We start from the raw sequence: 23,963 nt of genomic DNA, 5'->3' as shown, positions 1-23,963 counted from the left end.
AATTGTCTGAAGTGTTTGGGGAAAGGCAGGGTGAACCTGGTTCTGCCTTCCCACTCTGTCTCTACACTAGTGCCACTCCCTTCACCATGTGATTATCCAGGGGGTTGCCAGCCGCACAAAATGCTGGGTGTTCCTGGGTCTTGTGTCTTGGGGCCTGGCATGTTTTTGTGCTGGATCCTCCTCTTTCTGAGGAGCTCTCTGTCATCTTCCCAGGGGCCCTGGAAATTTTAGAGGAATATGCCTGTCTTGGCTCTGTCCCTGCAGCCCCTGGGGCATCCTAAGGGTTTGTCCTTGGGCATGCTAGGGGCCAATGAGAACCCATTGTCTGAGCGGCTCTTGTTTTTGTCAGAGAGGCTTTGTGTTTCCCGTTCTCAAGTTGAAGAAATCTTTAATAATGGTTAATTATGAATTACTAATGATTAAATATTTATATTTCATAAACATATAACAAATATATAAAATATATAAATGTATTTAAATAATAAAGATTAATAACGAAGGAAAATAATAGCTAACATTTATATCGCACTTACTATATGCCAGGTGTTGTGCAAAGCAGTTTACAAGTATTACCTCATTCGATCCTCACAACAACCCCAGGAGGTAGGGGCTATGATTATCCTCATTTTACAGATGAGGAAACTGAGGCAAATAGAGATTAAGAGACTTATCCACGGTCACACAGCTAGTAAGTTTCTGAGTTCAGATTTAAACTCAGGTCTTCTGACTCCAAGAATTTTTTATGGCAAAGAAACTCAAATTCCTGGTATTCTTCAAGGCTCAGCTCAAGTGCTGCCTTCTTCATGAGGCCTTTCTTGAGCCCCATAGGTCCTTTTGTCTTCTCCCCACAAATTGCCTTTATTTACATATTTTTTATTAATTTATTTTACAAGCATTTTTAGTTTTCCCACTGCCTCCCCCAGTTACACCAAAAAAACCCCAAACTGTCATAACAAATATACATAGTCCAGCATAACAAATTCCCACATTGATCATGCCCCCAAAATGTATGTTTCATTCTGCATCTTAAATCTTTTTTTGTTTTTGGAGGGGGGAAGGCAGGGCAGTTGGGGTTAAGTGACTTGCCCAAGGTCACACAGCTAGTAAGTGCGTCAGGTGTCTGAGGCCGCATTTGAACTCAGGTCCTCCTGACTCCAGGGCTGGTGCTCTACTCGCCGTGCCACCTAGCTGCCCCCATTCTGCATCTTAAGTCCATCACCTCTGGTAGCAGGTGGATGGCATCATTCATCTTCAGTCCTCTGGCCTGTGCTTTATCGTTGCATTCAGTAGAGTTCTGAAGTTTTCAAAGTTATTTTGCTTTATAATGCTGTCATTGTGTAATTTGCTCTCCCAGTACCACTCAGTTTACTATATATCAGTTCATAGAGGTCTTCCTGCTTTCCTCTGAAACTGTTGATTTCATCGGTTTCTTCCTATGCCATGATTTGTTTATCCATTCCCCAATATGAGAACAGCTTGTAGTCTCCAGTTTGGGGCAGTGGTGGGTGTAGATCCTTTTCCTCATTCTTTAATTCAGTGTTCATTGGGGTGTAGGCTTAGTGGTTGTATCAGTGGGTCAGGACATACATCTTGTGTGTCCTTGTATAAAGAGGCAGCATGTCATGGCAGCTGTTCCTGGCCTCAGAGCCTGGAAGCCTCTGATAGATAGGCTTTGTGACTCTGGGCAAGTCATTGAACCTATTGGTGTTCTGGGCAGCCCTCTGAGACATAAGGTGCAGAACAGGTCTGTTGGCAAAGAGAATTCCTCATCTAGGGATCCTTTTAAAGTCAGTGAAACACTAGATCTAGTATGCCTGTGTGTCTGTATGTGTTTTCTAATAGGAGAAAAGGGACTATTTCATTTTGTCTTTGTATACTCAGCACTGCCCAGCACATAGTAGGCCCTTAATATATACTTGTGTCTCAGTTGCTTGGTTTTGGCAAGCTCTGAGACCTTGCTGAGATATGTAATACATTGTTGCCAGCCTATTGTTTGCCAAGGGTTTTCTTTTCCTTAAAATCTCATTTTCATCATTTTCCTGTGGCCCTTTGGAAAACAGGTACTGAGAATTAATAATCTATCTAGGGTCATGGCAGCCTTGTAAAATTAGAGCCTCAATTATAAAAATAAGAACCATTCCACAATGGATAAATGATCAAAAGATATGAACAGTCAGTTTTCAGATGAAATAATAAAAGCTATCTATAGCCTATGAAAAATGCTCTAAATCACTATTAATTGGAGGAATGCAAATTAAAACAATTCGGAAGTACTACCTCACACCTATTAGATTAGGTAATAGGACAGAAATGGGAAATGACAAATGTTGGGAGGGGATGTTGTAAAATTGAGATACTAATGCATTGTTGGTGGAGTTGTGAACTGATTCAACCATTCTGTAGAACAATTTGGAACTAAGCCCAAAAAGCTATAAAACCACACATACCCTTTGACCTAGCAATACCACTAGTAGGACTGTATCCCAAAAGAGATTTAAAAGGAAAAGGACCTATATGTACAGAAATACTTAGGACAGCTCTTTTCCAGTGGCAAAGAATTGGAAATTGAGGAGATGCCCATCAATTTGGGAATGACTGAACAAGTTGTGGTGTATAATTGTGCTAAAAGAAATTATAAGCAGAATGCTCTCAGAAAAACCTGAAACGACTTACAGAAGTGACACAGAGTGAAATGAGTGAGTAGAACCAAGGAAACATTGTCCACAGTAACAGCAATATTGTAAAATGATCAGCTGTGAATGACTCAGCTATTCTCAGCAATACAGCAGTCCAAGACAAATCTGAAGGACGTAGGATGAAAAATGCCATCCATCCTTGAAATCTTCTTTATATTTCTTGAGGGCTTTTTTTTGGTCTATGTTTTCTTTTACAACATGATGAATATGGAAACAGGTTTTACATGACTATACATGTATAGCCTATATCAGATTGTTGCCTTCTCAATGGGATGAGGAGGAAGGAAGGGAGAGAATTTGGAATTCAAAATTTAAAATTTAAAAAACAAATGCTAAAAATTGTTTTTACTTGTAATTGGGGGAAAAACCAAATGCTAAATAAATAATTTTTTAAAAAAAGTTAGAGCCTAGAAGCAAAGACCCTGGAGTTTCCCAAGGTTCCTCTAGCCCAGTGAGGCTGTTTTCCTTCTCCTCTGGGTCACCAGGGCCCCTTTCTCTTGCAGGATCTTTTTCTAACCCAGATCCCTGCTATTGTGTTTTTTTCTAACCCAGATTGATGCCAAGAAGGACCAGCTAGCTGATGCCCGAAGAGATCTGAAAAGTGCCAAAGCCGAGGCCAAGGTCCGAAAGGATGTCAAGTCTAAAAAGTACGTCCTGACGTTGAGATCCAATCCAGGAGTAAGGGGGTAACAGCAGTGAGCCCAGAGGCACAGGGAAAAGCAGGAAGTTCTGCTTTCTAAGAGTCTATCGTTGAATTCTTTTGGCATCTAAGAATGAGCTGTTGAAGTCCAGTGGCTGAGCTGTGAACAAAGCGTGTCTATGGGATATCATGAGAGTTAAGTGACTCTGAGGTCTGCTTCTGGGTAATGTTTCTGTCCTGTTCTTACAGGGTGGTAGAGACTAAGAAGAAAGCTGTGCAGCGGCTGGAGGAGCAGTTGATGAAACTAGAGGTTCAGGCCACAGACAGAGAGGAGAACAAACAGATTGCCTTGGGAACCTCCAAACTCAACTATTTAGATCCCAGGATCTCAGTTGCTTGGTAAGCTCCTGCCCTCTGCCCTCTATGTGGAGGAAGTAGGGCTCTGTGCCCCTTTCTAGGGCTTCCTCCTTGCTTCCTTCACGTTCCCTCCCCTCCTAGGAGATGGTCACAATGGCTTTCCTGAAACTCTGGAACTCAGCTTCGTAAGAAGAGACTTAGGGAGGCCTGGCCTTTCCTGGAGGCTTGCAGTCATCAGTTCCCCTTCAACTCGAAGGAATGGTTTATGGCCAACAACAGCCAATCCTTTTTTTACAGTTACTGCTTTTGAAATGGTTTTTAATTGTTATTTTAAAATTTCCTGGAAAGACATTCAGGCTTACAGGACTGAGAGCAAAACTTTTAATAGGAACTCTTGTTTTCCAACAAGTCACATAAATTTGGATTTGGGGTTTTTTTTTAAGCCGCAAAATTTAAAATAGCATAACATAAAACATTCAATTGGTCTACTTTCTTTTTTAGACCAGACCTGGGATTTCATAGGTAAAGGAAACTGCTAGTAACAAAACTCCCTATACCCATGCAGACCTGCTCTGCAACTAAAGTTGCTGGGGTCAAAGAGAGATTGATTAACATGGCCAGAGTCCCAGCATGTGTAATAAGTAATAATATGTAAAATTCCAGTTATGTATTATAAGTGTGCTGTGAGCCCGGATCTTACTGACTCCAACACTGCCAATCTAGCCTCTGGGCCAGGGGTGGGGAACATGTGGTGTCAAGGCCACATGTGACCCTCTAGGTCCTCAAGTGTGGCCCTTTGAGTCCAAGTTTTACAGAACAAATCCTTTCATTAAGGGGATTTGTTCTGTGAAGTTTGGATTCTGTCAAAGGGCTGCACTTGAGGACCTAGAGGGCCACATGTGGCCTCAAGGCAGCAGGTTCCCCACCCCTGCTAAACCATGCTTTCCTCTCCACTTCATCTATTTTGAAAATAAAAATTATGACGCTGTCTAATAAATATAAAAATACATGTTTCAGCATTATGGCCATTTGAGGGAAGTTTGTGGGGGAATGAAAACAAGAAATTCAGAAACATACCCAGACGCTTCCATGAATGATGTTCCAAAGATACAGACAACCTGAAACTCTTCTTCGTAGCAAGTTGTGTTTTTGCACCTTTGACCTGATGGAGCGAAGTTATATTCCCCACCTAAAACAGCACCCATTTTAAAAAATAGATTTTAGTCTTTAGAATAAAGACTCTTAAAGAACCTTTGGATTCTAATGGAACCTTAATTTGAAATTGGCACCAGGTCTGACCTCGTGTCTTCTCCCTCCAGGGGATCGCTTTACTTGCTAATAAATAACTAATGTTCATCTCCTTTTTGTTTCTAGGTGTAAGAAGTGGGGGATCCCGATTGAGAAAATCTATAACAAAACCCAGCGAGAGAAGTTTGCCTGGGCCATTGACATGGCCGATAAAGACTATGAATTTTAGTTGTTTTTACAGGGTGAGGTTTTATGGGAAGGAAACAGGTTTGAGGAATATTAAGAAACTGTGAGCCTTACTTGCCCTTGTACTTGAGGGGGTGGGGAGAGAGGGACAGCAAGTGGGCAAGGAAGCGTTAATAAGCCAACATCTTGGAGAAGAGAAAAACCTGGAAATATTCTAACAGAGAGCTGAGCCAGTTGTCCTATGGACAACTTATTTAAAAATATTTCAAATATCAAAATTCTAGCTGTATGATTTTTTTTCATTTTTTTGGTTTTGTTTTGTTTTTTTTAAGAGGGCGAGTGGATGGGAATTTGTCAACCTTCCGCCAGACAAATTCGCTATTTCACTGAAGAGTTTGGGTTCTTTAGCTACTGTATACGAAGTCCGATTATATTGGTGCGTTTTTACAGTTAGGGTTTTGCAATAACTTCTATATTTTAATAGAAAATGAACTCTTAACCCTCCCCCCCTTCCTGCTCCTCCTCTCCCATTTCAGGAATTTAAAATTAAGTAAAACAGAAACCCAGCGCACCTGTTAGAGCTGTCACCATTGTCATGGGAATCAATTTTCATTTAGCTTGGAGCAGTTGTGACATCGGCAGTGTTTCAGTTCAGACGTCTGTTCACAGCAAAGCATGATGGGAAGATGCTTCCTGACTTGAGTGTTCCTTTTTAAATGTGAATTTTTATTTCTTTTAATTATTTTAAAATATTTAAACCTTTTTCTTGATCTTAAAGATCGTGTAGATGGGGGTTGGGAGGGATGAGGGATGAGTGAGTTTGAGAATAATGAAATAATCAGTGACTGAAACCATTTTCCCATCATTCTTTGTTCTGAGCATGCTCTGTACACTTCTACAATACCCACCTCTCTCTTTTTTTTTTTCTTTTTAAACCCCAATGTTTTTACTTGAAAGAGTCTATTGTGTAAAAAGTTCCACAGGTCAATAAATTTCGAGGAAAATGAGTATTTGGTCCCAAAAGGAAAAATAATCAAGATTTTAGGGCTTTTATTTTTTCTTTTGTAATTGTGTAAAAAATTTAAAAAAAAAACAAAAAGCAGAATTTTAATGTGAAGACTTTTTTTTTTGCTATAATCATTAGTTTTAGAGGCATTGTTAGCTTAGAGTGTGTGCAAAGACCATTTCCCACATCTTTCCTCAAGTATCTTCTATTTTTATCATGAATTCCCTTTTAATCAACTGTAGGTTATTTAAAATAAATTCCTACAACTTAACGGAGTCTTGGTGTCTGTGTCTTCCTTGGTCAGCAGCATGGTGTGGCTGGGCCCGGGTGTGGGGACCTCCAACTGCAGCTGACCTTGCCACACTCCACTGCCCTGAATCAGGGACAAAATGAAATCTGTGCTATGTCTTGGCTTATTTGTTCTCTCCACAATAAAATTATCATTCTGGCTTTGTACACAAAATCACCAGTTTTGTTTTTTCCCCATGCGTGCAGTTGGGCCACACCAGTCCATGTACACTCTTTTAGTCCAGTACTTTGGGAACCACTCTTCACTTGGGAGTATGAGGAAGACAGTGCCGGATAGCAATGAGGGGTGTCAACAGAGGGCAGGGTATGAGCTGTACGCTGAGGTGGGGGCTATACCTATGGGATGTTGAGGTTCATCTGCAGCTATGGAACAGGGAAAACCGATGCAGAGAACAAACATTTGTCCTTGGCATTTTAAGGTCTGTGCCCTCATCTTTGACCCATGACAAAACTGGCTTTGTTCAGGATCTAGACAGAGCTTGCATTTCGGTTTTCATTCCTTTTAGACATGCAAGTCACATGTGCTTCCCTCAGGCAGAGCAGATCTTGAGATAGTGTTTATATTGCCTACTCAGAGGTTCCCCAAAATTTAAACTAACGTTATTGGTGGTAGTTATGGGTAACCTTACGAGTGGCACCTTATAGTTCATAAAGGACTAGGGAGGAAGTACTGGCCAATGGGAAAAGTTATAGGGAGGCCTTTCAGCTCTGTACAAGGAAGAACTTCCCAACAGCTCTCTAGGAATAGAATGGGATCCCTATTAATAGATTAGCAAAGGTTAGATAACTTTGCTAGCAGTGTTCAGGAGTTGGATTTAGAGACCGCTGGGGGTCCCCTCCAGATTGAAGATTCCCTAAGCAGATCCTGAACACCCCCCACACTGGGACTTGTGGCTGGGCAAGGAACGTTTTGGTGGCCATTGTTGGAGGAGGCTACTCAGGGTCCGAAGATGGAGCCAGTGTCCCAGAGCTCTTAAGGTGAGATGGGCTCTGAGAGTCCCTGTTCCAGAGTATGGCCAAAAAAGACTCCTTTTGTGTGTGTCAAGCCAACACTGAAGCCCAAAAAGTTAAAGATGGGATGTAACCGATGGCCTTCATTTAGTGTCTGACCTATAACCAACCAAAGTTAAAACCCACTTTGGTTTTTGCTGCCATTGCATATGATGCCATTGTCACTTAGAATGTCTCTTCTTTCCCATCCATCAAGGCTCAGCTCAAATGCCACATCTTCCATGAAGCCTTCCTTGACCATTCCAGGAAGGAGCACTTTCTCTTCTTTGACCTTAATGCCATTCACTTGGCATTTAGGATACATACCCTGCCTTATATTCTTAATTAACTTCTCTGGATGTACATCTGATCTCCCTGGCTAGAGTGCTAGTTCTTTGGTGCAGGGGCCTCAAGTATTTCCTCCCTCTGCCTCCCCCACAGTGCCTGATGCTCAGGAAATGCTCCTTGATATTTGAGATTCGCACAAGACATGTGATATTGAAAGCATTCAGAGACAGTCATTGTCACTGAATCACTCTGACATCAGTCTTCAAAGCTCAAGCTGTCCCTAGACTTCCCTTCCCCTCTACCGGAATTGAGGGCTGTGATTTTCTGAGTTGTTGAAGCCCCCTCTATACTTTCTACCTGTACAACCTCACTTAGCTGGATAATAACATTCAGTCATTTTCTCCCTGCTGAGTGAAGTATGACTTCCTTTGATCGGAAGGTTACCTTGCTCACTCTTTTAAGGATCATCCTGAACAGTTACATGCATGCACACACACACACACACACACACACACACACACACACACACACAAACATAAACATGCACACACCACTGCTACTGCCACCATCACCTGCAGACGTGATCAATGAGGCTGTGGACTCCATCTTCTCAGGCATCTTAAATGTGCCTCCATCTCTGGTAGTGGGTGTTTTGCCAACTAGGAGGAATGGGGGGGGGGGTCCCAAGGAACTTTGATCCCATGTAAGGGAAGATGGGGGCTAATTTTTCCTAACTCCAACCTGTACCATCTTCCTTGTCCCCAGCAACGCTAATCGGTTTTGTTCTTTGTCTTTGCATCCATAGTGCCTGGCACACAGTAAATACTTGTCAATTGATTGATACACTTTTCCTAAGTATCAAATTGGATTGGAGTTGTGTTAATTTGGTTTGGTTTGGTTTGGTTTTTTAATGGTAGAGTGGGGAAAAGTGCCCGGACTGGACTCAAGGGACCTGGCTTTGAGTCCCCCACCTCCAAGCCCAGCTGTAGAGCTGTGGGCATGTCACCACTTACCTGTCAAATGGAGAGTATCCCAACACTACCACCACCTGTCTGGAAAGGTGGTTGTGAGGAAAGCCTTTTAAAAGTGTGAATCAATATTCCTTTCCTCCTTCCTGCCCTCCCAAGGTTTCTTTCCTCCCCAATTTCCCTAATTGCCCTCCTCTTGCTCTGTTGGCAGCTCCCTGCTTGTCCCCAGAACCATGGGCTAAAAGCACTTAACATCAGATGTTCCATGATCTTCCCTTCCTTTCCCCTGTAAGGACAGTATCCCTTCAGTAAGTTAGAGAGGGGTTTACCTGGACACTTAGCTCTACCGGAGGTATCAAAAGAGCTGTTAGAGCTAGGTCAGGAATAGAAAGCCTTGATCTTGCCAACTGTTTATAATGAAGAGTCAGGGCCTGGATCCTGCTATGAAAATCGACAGACACAGTTTTGACCATTAAAGATGAAAAAAGAGAGGGGGAGTTTGAAGTGGGGGGTACAAAGTTACAAATGAGAAAGGAACAGAAAGATATTTAGGATAGCTATGGGAGAGAAAGTCAGAGAGGTAAATTGAGAACAGATTGCAGAAGGCCTTGAATGCCAGCATTTTCAATGAATAAGCATATATTAAGCACCTATTATGTGCCAGGTACTGTGCTAGGTGGTAGGGATATATGTGAATGTATGCATATGTAGGGAGGAGGTTGTGTGTGTATATGTGTGATATATGTATATTTTAGGTATAAATGTGTATGTATGTATATATTTGTAATATGTTTGGATATATTTGTATTATGTTTTTCACATTTTAAAGTGCTCTATAAATATTGTAATCATTATTACTATCACAAAGAATAAAACTGAGGCTCAAGGTCACACAGGTGGTAATGATCAGAGGTGGCCCTTTCTGCTGTCCTACATTGCCTCCAGAGACACAATCTAAGTGCAAAGTCATTTGGGGACAGGAGTGGAGGGAGACACTGGCAGCTTGGGGGAGAGAATCATGAAAGGTTTCATGTAGAAGGTGGCACTTGAGTTTTAAATGATGCTAGAGATTCTGAATCATAGAAGTGAGGACAGAGAAGGGCATTCCAGGCATAAGGGAGAGCCTACGAATAGCAAAGATTCCAGCGATGGAGTGTGATGTGTGAGGAATAGCAAAGAGGCTAAAGTTTGGCTGGACTGTCCACTAAATGGAAAGGCTGGCTGAAACCAGACCGAAGGGCTTAAAATGCCAAATGGAGGACTTTATATTTGATTCTAGATTCAATAGGAAGCCATTGGAGTTTCTTGATGAGGGTTGCATGTTCAGACCGGTACTGGATAGAAAGGGAGAAGCAATACAAGACAACCAGTTAGGAGGCTAGTGTGGGCAAGGGGTGATGAGGCACTGAACCCAAGAGGTGGACATGTGAGTAGAGAGGAAACAAGTTCAGGAGATGTAGAACTAAAATCGGCGAGGCTTGATGACTGATTGGATGGGGGTGGGGGAGTGAAGAGTCAGAGATGACTGATTTTGCCAACCCAGATGACTTTTGAGGATGGTAGTGCCTTGAATAGAGATTGCAAAGTTAGAAAGAGAGGTACGTTTGGAAGGAAAGGGGATGAGTCCCATGTCCTACACAAGGCAGTGGTATGAGAATGTATATGCATATACATGTATATCTGGGAATCATCTGCATAGAAATACTATTTGAACCCAAGGGAACTTATGAGATCATCAAGATTTGAGAGAGAAAAGCAGAGAGTCTAGGGACAGAATACTGAATAACACCCACGGTGGGGGCAGAGCTTGGAAGATAACTCAGCGAAGGAAAGAGCAGCCAGCTAGGAAGGAGAAGCAAGGGAGAGTGGTATCACAAAAACCAAGAGAAGAGAGAATGGGCCAAAGGAGAGGCTAGGTGCAATGTCAAAGGCTGCAAAGAAGCCAAGAGGGATGAAGACAGAGAAAAAAGCCATGAGACTTGTCAATTAAGAGGTCACTGGTCACTTTGGAGGGGGCAGTTTTAATGGGCACTGGAGAGTAAGAGAAGGTTTTTAAGCGTGGACATCATGTGATCAAAGATTAACTTGATAGCATCTGTAGGTTAGACTGGGGGAGGGGATAGTGAAATTAGGAAGTTCAAATAGTTCAATCCAGAGGTGATGAAAGCCTTAATCATCATGTGAATATAAAGGAGGGAGATGAAAGCAAGGTATTTTTGAGGTAGAATACACAGGATTTATCACCTGATCAAATGGGGGGGAGGTTGGGATTGAGGCTCATGTAGAAGATATGTTAGGAATCAGAGTAGGCAGAAGAGCTAGCAGTACCAGACCTCAAACTATTCTACAAAGCAGTAATCATTAAAACAAATTGGTACTGGATAAAAGACAGTTAGGAGTTCCAGTGGACCTAGAATCAGAAATCAAATCCAGCCTCAGACACTTGCTGTGTGACCTTGGGTAAGTCACCTAACCTATGTGTCCCTGTTTTAGCATCTGTAATGGGGATGATAATAGCACCTGCCTCCCAGCTTTGTTCTAAGGATAAAATGAGATTTTTTGTAAAGCGCTATTACTATTTTTCAAAAGAGGTCGATCAGTGGAACAGAGTAGATACATAGCATACAGAAGCAAACATAGTAACGTGGTGTTCAATAAACCCAAAGACCTCAAACACTGGGGTAAAGACTCGTTATTTGACAAAAACTTCTGGGAAAAACAGGAAGCAGTTTAGAAGGAATTAAGTATAGATCAACATCTCACGCTGTCTACCAAGATAAACTCTAAATGGGTATATGACCCAGACATAAAAGGTAACATTACAAGCAAATTCAAAAAGTAAGGAAGAAATTACTTTTTGGATCCCTGACTAAGAAAAGAGTTCATGACCAAACAAGTATCAGAGGATCACAGACAATAAAATACACAATTTTTGGTTATATAAAATTTTAAGAGTTTTTGCACAAACCTAATGCAGTTAGAATAGAAACAGGTAACTGGGGTGGGGGGGGGGGACTCTGAAGTAAGTTTCTCAGATAAGGGTCTCGTGTACAAGATATATAAGGAACTAATTCAAATGTATAAGACTAACGATCAAAGAACGGTTTTCAAAGGAAGAAATCTAAGCTACCAACAACCATATGAAAAATTAAGAGAAATAATTAGAGAAATGTATATTAAAGTAATTCTATAGTTTTACCTTTTATTCATCAGATTGGCAAATATGACAAAAGGAGAAAATGACATTAAAAAGACCGCTGGAAAACATGCCTTCTAATGCACTGTTGGTAGAGCTGCAAATTGGCACAGCCATTCTAAAAAGCAATTTGGAATTATGCCTCCTCCTCAAAGTCACTGAAGTATGCATACCCTTGACCCAACTATAGTACTTGGCCTGCATCCTCAAAGACATCAAAAGAAGAGGGAAAAGATGTGTATATATAATAGCATGTTGTGGTACTGCAAAACTAAAAAGTAAGGAGGTGCCCAACTATTGGGAAATGGCTAAACAAATTACGGTATAGGAATTAATGGAATACTATAAGAATTGTCAAAATTGACAGTTTCAGAGGAAACCAGGAAGATCTCTAAGAATTGATTCAAAGTGAAGTGACCAGAAAGAGAACAATTTACAAAGTAACAACTTTTTAGAGCAAAATAACTTTGAAAGACGTTAGAACCGGGATCGATGCAATGATGAATGTCAAGTCCAGAGGAGTGGAGATGAAACACACCACCCACCTGAGGCCAGAAGTGATGGACTTAAAATGCAGAGCAAAACACACATTTGGGGACAGAGTTAATCTGGCAACTCATTTTGCTGGACTATGTGTATTCATTTTGAAGGTTTCTTTTTCTTTTGTTGTTGCTGTGCAATGGAAGGGGGGTGTCAGTGGGAAGGAGCATATTGTAAAATTAAATTTTAAAAAATGACAAAAAAACCGGGGAGTCAGAGATGGGATTTTGAACATGAGAGAATAAAATGACAAGGATCCCAAGGACAAAGTGTGAACAGGGCAGGTAAAGGAGGCTCAGTGGAAGAAAGCAGCTCAGGGCCCATTTGTAAATTATAGTAAAATGATGGAAAGTAAGAGCAAATCCTTTGGAGAGACTACAGGGGAGATATAATCCCTTCATCCTCAAACCCAATAGTTCCATCAAAGGATCCAGCTGTAAATACTTTCCCATCCAGTCTCCTCTACACCTGTCCCTCGCTGCTTTCCTTCTCCTTAACCCTTCCCACCTTCATTAGTGACTGCCTCTCCTTGAGGGCCACGCTTCTCCTAAAACCAAGCTTCGCTTCCCTCCCTACCCAGCCCTTAGCACAGTGCCTTGCCACATAGTAGGAGCTTAATAAATGTTTCTTTGTTGACTTCCTAGCCTCCGCCTCCGCATCACAGCCTAGACAACTGTCTCTCTTCCCGTCCCCCCTTCTCTAGTCCTGGAGCCACAATCCAACCTACTCTGCCACATTTCGAAGAGGGGGTATGGCAGCCTACTCTAATTGCCCCTCCCTGACTACCACTCTTTCCCTGTCAGAATGGAAGCTTCTTGAGACTGTTTTTGGTTTTGTATTTGTACCCATTGGGCATAGCACAATAGTAAGGCTCAGTAAGTAATTTGTCATTCATTTGGTCATTCCTTAAGATGCTGGGATTCTGAAATTCTATGGCTCTATTTTATCCTGTTTAGCTAAAGTCCCAGATAAGCTCCAGCTCTTTCCTGGGAAAGAGGGGCTTCACTTAAGGGGCACCCAGGGAATGGTTTTGACATTTTCCCTTTGAAAAAAGCACAGATACAGCCTGGGCGTGACCAAGGGAATCTCCCCTTCCCCCCCAAGTTCTGGTTTCCTATTTGCCTTCTCTGAAAGGAGAACTGGAGTCTGGATCAACCATTTAGCCAACCAATTAACAAACATTTATTAAGCACCGACTGTTGTCAGGCACTACCCTGGACGCTGGTGATAGAAATAAAAAGTAAGAAAATCCCTTTCCTCAAGGGACTTACTGTCTCTGACTGGGATACAACTCTTTCACAGAGAAGTAAATACAGGCTAGATATAAACTAATGAAAGTGGGTGCCAACCACTGGGAGAAGCAGCAAAGCCCTCCTGTAAGCTCCTTGAGGGCAGGGGATTGTTTTTACTTTGTATTTTAACCTCAACATCTAATGCCTCGTCTTCCACATAGTCAGTACTATAAAAACGCCTGAACTGAACTAAACAGAAATGAATTGAATGAGTTTAATTGACAGGTTACAGTGCTTTCATGCTCAGGCTAGGAAACCAGGTTCCAACTGGGTCTCTCCACCTTTCTCAAGAATCCAGATCCTCCTTTGCTAATATGTATTTATTTATTTTGAGGCAGGTGGGGTTAAGTGACTTGCCTAGGGTCACACAATTAATAAGTGTGTGAGGCCAGATTTGAACTCAGGTCCTCCTGACTCCTAGGTTGGTGTTCTATCTGCTGTGCCATCTACTTTGCTAGCATTTAGTTGGCTTCCCTACAACTGAAAATAATCTCTCCTTCAAGTGATCTCAGGGCACTTTGCAAGCCTTTTAACTACTTAACACATTTTAATCTATGTTACTGCTGTCTGTGTCTGTCATTTTTCTTCCAGTGGCCTGGGAGTTCTTTTCTTTATTCTCCTTGGCACCTCTGCTAGTGCCCAGAACAGCATCCCACCTGAGCTCTGGAGTCTGAGGACCTGGGTTCAAGTTCTCTGATGCTTATTTATATCCTGTATGACAAGTTACTTCCCTCCCTGGGCATCATCCATACAACGAAAAAGCTGGACGATTAGATGGCCTCTGAAGTCCCGGATTCCAGAAATATGGAGTGGTTATGAAATGATCGATTAATGAATGGCTGCTTGGTAGTTGGTAATACTCTCACCCCATCTTACCTCCTGCTCTAATATGATCCTGAAGGATGGCACAGACATAAGGATTGTACTTTCTGAAGTCATCCTGTCCTTCCTTCCTTCAACATTTATTATGTCTGTCCCCTCCTCCCCCCACCCAATACAGAACACTATGCTAGGCACTGGGAGAAATGTGAAGCTGACTTAAGACCCTTTCCTTGCCCTCAGAGATGTTACAGAGAGATAATAAATCGATCACTAAACATTTATTAAGCACCTACTATGTGCCAGGTGCTAAGCTAAGTGCTAGGGTTATAAAAAGAGGAAAAAGACTTTCCCTGTACTCAAGGAACTTACAATCCAATGGAAGAGACAACAGGCAAACAAATACATACACAAAGCAAGCTACATAGGGGATAAACGGGAAATAATTAACAAAGTGAAGACGCTGGAATTAGGAAGGATTGGGGAAGGCTTCCTGTAGAAGACGGGATTTTAGTTGGGACAGGCAGCCATGATGTAGACTTTTATATAAGAAGTGTCTTAGAGAGCTGTAAGCAAAATTCCTTCGAGACTGGGGACATGTAATGATGAATAGGATGAATTCATCGATGGGTTGATTCTGAGAAACACAGCAAGATTTGTATGAACTGATGCAAACTGAAATAAGGAGAACCAAAAGAACAATATGCACCGTGACCACAGCAGCATTATTTGAAAAGATGACTAGAAGAAAGCCAAGCTGAGTTACTGAAAAAACCCAAAACACTAATGGTCCTGGAGGAGAGAGAATGAAATGGGATATTATATACGTTATCACACTAGTCTTTGTGGTCGTTCTTCCTTTGTTACTAGGGAGGGCTCCGTGTCTAAGGAAAGCAGCAGGAAGTGCGGGAGGGTGACTGTTTCCAGATGTGATTCTGATGTTTAAAAAATTGCATCAATAAAAATTTGAAAAAAAAATTTAGTGGCAATTGCAAACCCCTTTGGCTTTCTTAAATGTGCAAGCCATGTATACATCTAAATCCTCCTGCTCCATTTCCATCCTGAGTCAGTTCCTGGGGGTGGAGAGGAGGAGGAGGGTTCAGCTGCATACATTCATTCACTTCCCTCTGTGTGAGGTAGATGTTTTATCTATAGGGAAACAGACTCTTCCAGACTTCAAGGGACCCCTTTCATCCTACTATCCCTACAGTTGGCAAACAGGTCCATGAGCCCCTCCCCATCCATCATATAACTTCCTTGACTTTGATTGTGTCCCCTCCCCTTCTGTCCTCCCACACTGAAGAGGCCTCATTTCCCTAAAATCAATTTGGCCAGTGGCACAGGCAGTGACTCTGGGATAAGACAGATCCATATACCTCAGAAAGCAAAGCCCTGGGGTCAATGGTCTGCTTGGAAAGGGTCAAAACAGTGGGTAGGGTAGGTCCCCCTTCATCCCCTAACTTTGAGATCCTGCCTGACGTGTCCTGTCCAGACATTCAGCATTTACCTATTTCCCACCTACATTTTCCTAATCTTTAGGCAACCCTGACTCTGAGGCCCCATCTGTTGAAAGACTGTCTGAGGAATAACCCTGACAAACTCTTGGGCTTACGCTGTTTTTGGCTGTAAGAGTTGAACAAGATGACCTCTAAAGTCCCTCCTAATTTCGTAATTCTACAAGACGGGTATGGCATTTGGGAGAGGTCCTCTCAAATGTCTGAGTACATCTGCCCCCATCCCATCCCCTTCCTGTGCTGATAAAATGGGAGATGTGAAAAGGACAGAGCTAAAGGCAGTGTGGGGGGAGAGGAAAAAAGCAAACCAGAATCCAAGCAGAATCAGGTAAAGGCTGAACCGTTTGTTGAGGGGACAGCCGCACCTGGGATTCTGGGCACAAGTACCAAAGAAGTAGGGAGCAGCCACCCTGTCTGCTAGGAAACAGGAGGAAGCAATTTCACTCTGAGGCTGGAAGTTGTGCCTGGTTTTGTAAGAAAGGACTACCTGGCCTGGACAGAATAAGTCAGTCTAATAATTCAGGAAGTCTAAACTTTGTAACAAAACTGTGCATTTGATGGTGCAAAGAAGTAGTCCCTAACTTTATACTCAATAGGCTCTCAGATGCTATGTGCTCCAGCAGGGACCTTAACACCTGCATTCTCTCCCTCATCAGTGGTTCCTTCCCATCTGCCCCAAAACACACTCAGCTGACCCTAATCCTAAAAAAGTTATTCCTTTGACCCTCCCATTTCACTCAAGTACCACCCCATCTCTTTCCTCCCCTTTACTCCTAAACTTCTTGAAGAAGTTTTCTGTCTCAATCCTGGAGGGTCTGTGGGAAGACAGGCATGCGGCCAGTAACCCTGTTGGTGGAGAAGCCAATCGGTCCAGTCATTCTGGAAGCCAATTCGTAATGATGCTATAATGGTGTTCGGGAAGTGCTAGATGCATTGCTAAAAAGGTGCACTTAGTGACAAATGCAATCAATCACTTCTGGCAGGTTTCCTGGCTCTCTGCGGAAAGAGAGGTGGGGCTGGGGGAGAAGGGGGCTAGCCAAGGAAGGGGAAGGGTATGTCGTGTGATCTGTAAATTACTTAGCCAACTGAGGTAAGTACATTGTTTGGCCACCAGATGGTACTCGAGCTACCTGTGAGCAGCTTACTCACTACCTACCCCCCACTCCCACTCATTCCAGATTCAACTGCGGTACAACAGATCCGGTCCAAAGTATACTTGAAAATTACCCCAAGTACAAAACCTCTCGTCCACTAACTGGAGCCCCTATTTCCACCCCCACCCCCCGACACACACACACAAAGGACTAGGTTCACACTCCCTTTAACCATAAAACTCCAAACTCATAGGTTTCAACCATTTGCCATTTATGTCCATGTATTTTATTAACATAAGTACCACAAGAAACTCAAATCGACAATAAAACCATGTTCCATATAGCAGGCCACAATAACATTTCAGCCTGGCCTGATTTCTTCCTTTTCCTCCTAACCCCCTTCCTTGCCTCAGGAATAGAAGTGAACAGGTTTTAAAAACAACAGGAACTTCCTCATAATGCTTTGAGGAAGCAGGGGAAGAAAGAAACTATAAGAAAGAATTCTGATTCATCTCTGGGCTCAGCTACTCTCCACTGGCTGTCATACATACAGACTTATACACACACACACAAACATAAATATAAACATATATGTGTGTGTATATATATACTCCCATCCTATATATGCATATATATAATATATATAATTCCCATCCACACATATGTGTGTGCCAGTATATAGATACGTGTATATACACATTCATGCACACATACAAACATAAATATAAACATATATGTGTGTGTATATATATACTCCCATCCTATATATGTGTATATATAATATATATAATTCCTGTCCACATATATGTGTGTGTGAGTATATAGATACGTGTATATACACATGCATGCACATATACAAACATAAATATGAACATATATGTGTGTGTATATACTCCCATCCTATATATGTGTATATATAATATATATAATAATATAATATATAATTCCCATCCACATATATGTGTGCATGTATATAGATATATGTGTATCTACACATGCATGCACACATACAAACATAAATATAAACATATATGTGTATGTATATATACACTCCCATCCTATATATGTGTATATATAATATATATAATTCCCATCCACATATACGTGTGTGCATGTGACTAGATATACGTGTATATATACATATATATTCTATGCATTTCCTATTGTGTGTCCACCTTCATGAATAGTTCTGCAAAAAGATCATTTCACACTTGGTTTTTCTGCAAGTGCAATCACAGGGATAAAGTGTGAAAAATCCCAGGTGGAATTTTCTCAGAGGGCAAACAAGATGGAAACCCAAGAACTCCAGGAAATGTATGTGGACAGGCATTTCCCATCTCTAGGATCCTTTTTTTTTTTAACCCTTGGGTAGCCTCCTAGGAAGTCTACTATGTACCTGGGCTACCATACAAAAATAGTGATTAAAATGCTCATATCTCTGTTTGATTTGTCAACAAGAATACTAAAATTAAAATGGCACAGAGAAGGGGGCCTTGCGCAAAGATGAATTGTAAAGTGTTCTGCATTTTTTGTGGCGCATGAATATAATAGAATATTGCTGTACTCTAAGAAATGGTGAACATGAAAATGTAGAGATAAATGGGAAGATATATGAACTGAGGCAAAGTGAAACAAACAGAACTAGGAAAAAATAAGCACAATGCCTTCAATGATGTAATTGGAAAGGACAAAAATAATCCAAACTGAGAGCTATATCATTATGACCATGCTTGGCCCTGGAGAAGAAATGGGAAAATATATAACTTTCCCTTATTTGCAGGAGTGGGAGACTACGTGTGTGGGACATAGACTACAGTGCCAGATGTGATTGATTTGTTGGCTAGTTTTACTAACTTGCTTTTTCCCCCTTTTCTTTTTTTAGTTCTTTTATTAATCGATCAAGGACAGCTGAATGGTACAGTGTGAGAGCACCCGACCTGGAGTCAGGAAGATTCATCTTCCTGAGTTCAAATCTGTCCTTAAACACTTACTAGTTCGGTGACCCTGGGCAAGTCATTTAACCCTGTTTGTCTCAGTTTCTTCATCTATAGAATAAGTTGGAGAAGGAAAAGGCAAACCACTCCAGTACCTTTGCCAAGAAAACCTCGAATGGGGTCACGAAGAGTCAGACACAGCTGAAATGACTGAAAACAACATTAATCAATCTGTCAACAAGAATTTATTAAACACCTACTATATATACCAGGCACTGTACTAGGCACTAGGGATACAAAGGGGGAAAAAAATGAAACTACCTGTCCTCGAGGAGTTTACATCCAATAGGAGCCAGCTAGGTGGAGAAGGGGATAGGGTGCTGGAACTGGCGTCTGGATAGATCTGAGTTCAAATCCTACCTCTGGCATTCACTAGCTGTGTGACCCTGGCCAAGTTACTTAAGCTCTCTCAAATTCAACTTCCTCATCTGTAAAAGTGGGATGATAGTAGCACCCACTTCACAGAACTGTTGTTCTCAGATTTTAAAGCACAGTATGTGTGTGTGCCATTGTTCTATATGGCAGGTTTCTGTCTTCTATGTAGTGGACTTTTGTCTTATGCGCAGTATATGCACGGCGGACTTGGGTCTTATTAGATATCAGAATGATCAATGCCGGTCTTAGGCCTTGACTAAAATGTGATCCTCTGTGACAGCTGGATGGACGTCTTATTTCAACGCTGTATTTCCTTCAATGTCAAGCATTAGGGACCGCATGCAGCAGGCACTTAATAAAAGTTTGTCTTATTGTTATGATCATTGTTTGCTGTCTTCTGTTGTACTCAGACCCGTGATTTCCTTTGTGTAAGGAGCTTCCCACCCAGGAAACTCCTTCTACCAATGCAGGGAAATACCTGCTCTGCCCCTGATAGTGTGGAACCGGGGTGGGGAACCTGCAGCCTCAAGGGCACACATGGCCCTCTAGGTCCTCAAGTGCGGCCCTTTTGACTGAATCCAAACTTCACAGAACAAATCCCCTTCATAAAAGGATCTGTTCTCTAAAACTGGGACTCAGTTAAAAGGCCTCACCCAAGGACCTAGAAGACCACATGTGACCTCAAGGCCGTAGGCTCCTCACCCCTGGTTTAGAAAGTTATCTGGGGCCGTGAAAGGTTATGACCTTCCCAGTTACACAGCTGGTATGTCACCCTGACACCACCACGGACAGCTCCGAAGCAGCAGCCTCTTTGTCTTGTTCTATTACCAGGGCACATTGCCTGGGGTGGTAGAAAGAGTCCTGGATTTGGAGTCAGAGCATCTTATCCTATGACATGCTATGAGGATCCTATGATGTCCTCTGACCAGAGGGCCACAGCGTCAGTCTAAGGCTGTGAGGTCAAATCCTACTACTGCCTCAGTTTTATCTGGGTAAGTCACTGGGATCAGCTGTTGAAATGACTTTCGAAATATGGGATTTCCAAGTCTGTCCTTAAAGAAGAGATGAGAAAACATACCCTACCTTCTTTACCATGGGAGTCGTAGCATTACGAATGTGGACACTAAATTGAATTGATGCTTTGCTAATTCCCGCCTGTGTGAGTTTATACAAAACATTTCACCTTCCCAGGCTTCCTTCCAATCCCTCCTCTGTAAAATAGGAGGCAGGGGGAGGAGGAGAGGAAAGAAATAATACTAGGTGGTCTCTAAGGTTCATCGCTTCCAGCTTTCAGTCTCTTAGTGGCAAGCTTTATACATTGAAACTGTCCAAAGACAGGCAACAGTTGGGGGCAGGGGTGTCGGGGCGGGGGAGGGAAGCAGTAAGAAATGTGGACTCTGGGTCTTTCGTTTGTATCCTTTAAGGCTTCATAGACAGAAAAGTGATCCTGGCACTCTGGCTGGCTGGCTGAGCCAGGGACTATCAGATGCTAATCTACAGTCAATAGGTCAACCAGTGAGCACTTATTGTGTTCCCACGCCCTGTGCTCAGCACCAAGGGGGAGAAAAGGGACATGATATAGTCCCTGCTTTCCTGGAGCTCAGAATGTAGTAGGGCCAGGGCAAAAGGCATAGAAACAAATAGCTGAAAGGTACAATGCCCAAGAGTTCCCTGTTGGGTCATAGATTTAGAATTGGAAAGGACCTTAGGGGTCATTTGTTACAAGCCTCATTGAGGAAATTAAGGCTCAGGTGAAGCAATTTGTCAAGGTCATGCCAAAAGCAAATGTCAGAGTGGGGAGAATGAATGTAGACTCTCCAAAGGCAAATCCTTCTACAGTAATCCTTCCTCTTTCTACTGTAACTTTGTGATAAATGTTCTAGGTCTAGGAGAAGTAGGAAGGGCCAAGTGAGAAAGGCTGAAGGGGCTCAGCAGAGGAGCTGAGACCTGGAGCCATCACAGACTCAGAACCACAGAATCTCGGGGCTAGAGGGGACAAACAGCTGCAAGAGATCATGTGGTCCAACACTTTTCTGGGCAGAATTATCTATGATATCCTTAACTAAAGGTTACCCAGCCTCTGCTTGAAGGCCTCCAAATATGAGGAAATCAGTAAGTCAGTCAGTCAAACAACATTTATCAAACCCTTACTGTGTGTCAGACACTGTGCTAAGCGCTGGGAATACAAATGGTTGTTGTTCTTCATTCTCAAAGAGGACCAAAATGACATCACAAGAGTCAAGCTACAACGTGTCCCACTGTGGCTGATCAGACCAATAAGAGCTTGGAGCACTCTACCACAGGTCGGGCACAAATAGTCCATGTGAACATTTGGGGTGGATTTTCTAAATGTGTGCATCCCATGTTTCTTTTGAGCTACTTCAATTCTGCTTTGCTTATAAAGCACAGCCCTTTCTTGAATGTGGACATGCCATGCTAAGTGGTCCTGTGCCATGTGTTTTATGTCACAAATCAATTCCGAAGTTAAGAGAGACCTTGAGAGTGTCCTTGTATTGTTCCTTCTGACCACCAGGTGAGCACTTGCCCTGTGTGAATTCTCCATAAAATAGTCTTTTAGGCAAGCCTATGTTTGGCATTGGAACAATGTGGCCAGCCCATCGGAGCTGGCTCTCTGCAGTAGAGTTTGAATGCCTGGCAGTTTAGTTCAAGAAATGACCGATACAAGCAAAAAGAAAGATAGTCCTGGTCCACAGGGAGCTTATATTCTGATGGGGGAGGGGACTATACATAAGAGAAAGCTGAATGGGGCGGGAGGAGGGGAATAGAGATAATATTCAGCCAGGTGCATGATAAAGAAATCCAAAGCAGTGCCTTTAGGTAGAAAATGAAGAGTTGGTTGGTCTGGGTGCCCTCCTTAAATGAAAGTTCTGGAAGAAGGACATCAGTCAGGGGGAGTGGCTCCAGAGAGATAAGGTAGTCACAAGATTTGAGTTTGTGAGTTCCAGGGCTGAAGAGTTCTTCCAGGATAAAGTACTTTGGGTGACATAATGGAGAAACCTAGAAAAGTGCAGCCTGGTGGGAAAGGAAGATATGACCAGCCTGGGTGCTTTCTCCCCAAGCAGTCCATTACATTTTGGGGCAGCTTTTGTTGCTAGGAAGTTTGTCTTTCCTTATGAGAAAACTAAGCCTGGCTTTCCATCTCGGGTGGCTTCTCCCCATCTCTCCTCCTAGTTCTGCCCTTCTGGGGTTAAACAAATCAAGTCTAATTCCTTTATCCTATGACAACTTTTTAAAGGCTTGAAGACAGGTTGGCCCTAAGTGTTCTCTTTTCCAGGCCAAAGACCCTGAGTTCCTTCAATTGATCTTCCTGTGGCGTGACCTAGAGTCCTCTCACCATCCCAACTGCTCCTCTCTGGATTTGCCCAACTGGATATGATACTGCAGTTATAAAATGAAGGGATCAAACTAACAGACCTCACTGATCACTGCCAACTCTAAATCCATGATCCCATGATGTGCTATGACCAGAGGGCCATAGGGTCAGTCTAAGGCTGTGAGGCTTCTGCCTTATTTTATCTGGGTAAGTTGCTAGGATCAGCTGTTAAAATGACTTTTGAACTATTAGATGTCCAAGTTTGTCCTCAAAGATGAGATGAAAAAAAATGCCTCCCTCTCTTTTTTGCAATGGGGGAAGTGGTATTATGAGTGTGGACATTAAATATAACATCACACTCAGTGCACTGATTAATTAATGTAGTTTGCTGGGTCCGACAGGCCAGTCTCCCAGCAGTTTAGGTCAGATATCATAATGAAATGAGATACTGGCAGGTTATTCAATAGTTTACAAAAGGAGATTTACTTACCCATGGAAAAGGAAGGATATTCAATAAAGATACACAGTGACTATACCTTCTATTGATTCAGGTGAGCCCTACCTCAGAGTTGCCCATGGTGGTCCATCAGCCAAGCACTGGTATGGATCTGGATTTCCTCGTGGCTTTTTGTACTCAGGCAACTAGGCAGTCATGCCAATGGCAGAGCCTTTCAAAAACCCTTAAAGAAAAGAACCAGCCTAGCACATAAGACAGAAGACTCTGCTATGGGGTATGTGAGCCAGTTATTAAACTTTTACTGTCAGAAATAAGCAAATGCTATAAATCAGGGTTTTGGTTTATTGTTTTGTTGATTATAGAAAGTAATGGAGAAAATATTAATGATGAAGAAACTTGAAAACGTATCAGGGTTTTGTTTTGTTTTTTGTTTGTTTTTTTTCCCAGAGAGTCAGTTGTTAAACGTTTACCAGCACCCCCTTGCTTTGGGACATATTCCTCCTACACAGTTAATTTTGTTAAATTTTCTTTCTTTTTCATTTCTGGTTATGAGAGATAGCTTTTGGGGTATGGGAGCGGGGAAGAAAATGGAAATGAAGGTGATGTGATATTTTATATTATAGTTAAGTAAATATTGGCAGGAGGGAATTCTGATCTTGG

At 42.2% G+C, this 23,963-nt stretch overlaps 1 protein-coding gene across 1 annotated transcript in view; it reads left to right on the top strand.

The window, feature by feature from the left end:
* Nucleotides 1-6,408, top strand: part of TOP1 (DNA topoisomerase I) — a 118,589-nt gene extending 112,181 nt beyond the window's left edge. The window contains exons 19-21 of the mRNA XM_036750692.1: nt 3,249-3,343; nt 3,586-3,735; nt 5,068-6,408. Of these exons, the coding sequence (XP_036606587.1) occupies nt 3,249-3,343; nt 3,586-3,735; nt 5,068-5,170 (348 nt within the window). The 3' untranslated portion in view covers nt 5,171-6,408. The remainder of the gene's footprint in view (nt 1-3,248; nt 3,344-3,585; nt 3,736-5,067) is intronic.
* The last annotated feature ends 17,555 nt before the right edge of the window (nt 6,409-23,963 follow it).

The sequence above is a fragment of the Trichosurus vulpecula genome, chromosome 3 (assembly GCF_011100635.1).
Source record: "Trichosurus vulpecula isolate mTriVul1 chromosome 3, mTriVul1.pri, whole genome shotgun sequence".
Classification (NCBI taxonomy): Eukaryota; Metazoa; Chordata; class Mammalia; order Diprotodontia; family Phalangeridae; genus Trichosurus; species Trichosurus vulpecula.
Note: the sequence above shows the minus strand (reverse complement) of the source record. Positions and strands in the feature narration are given on the sequence as shown.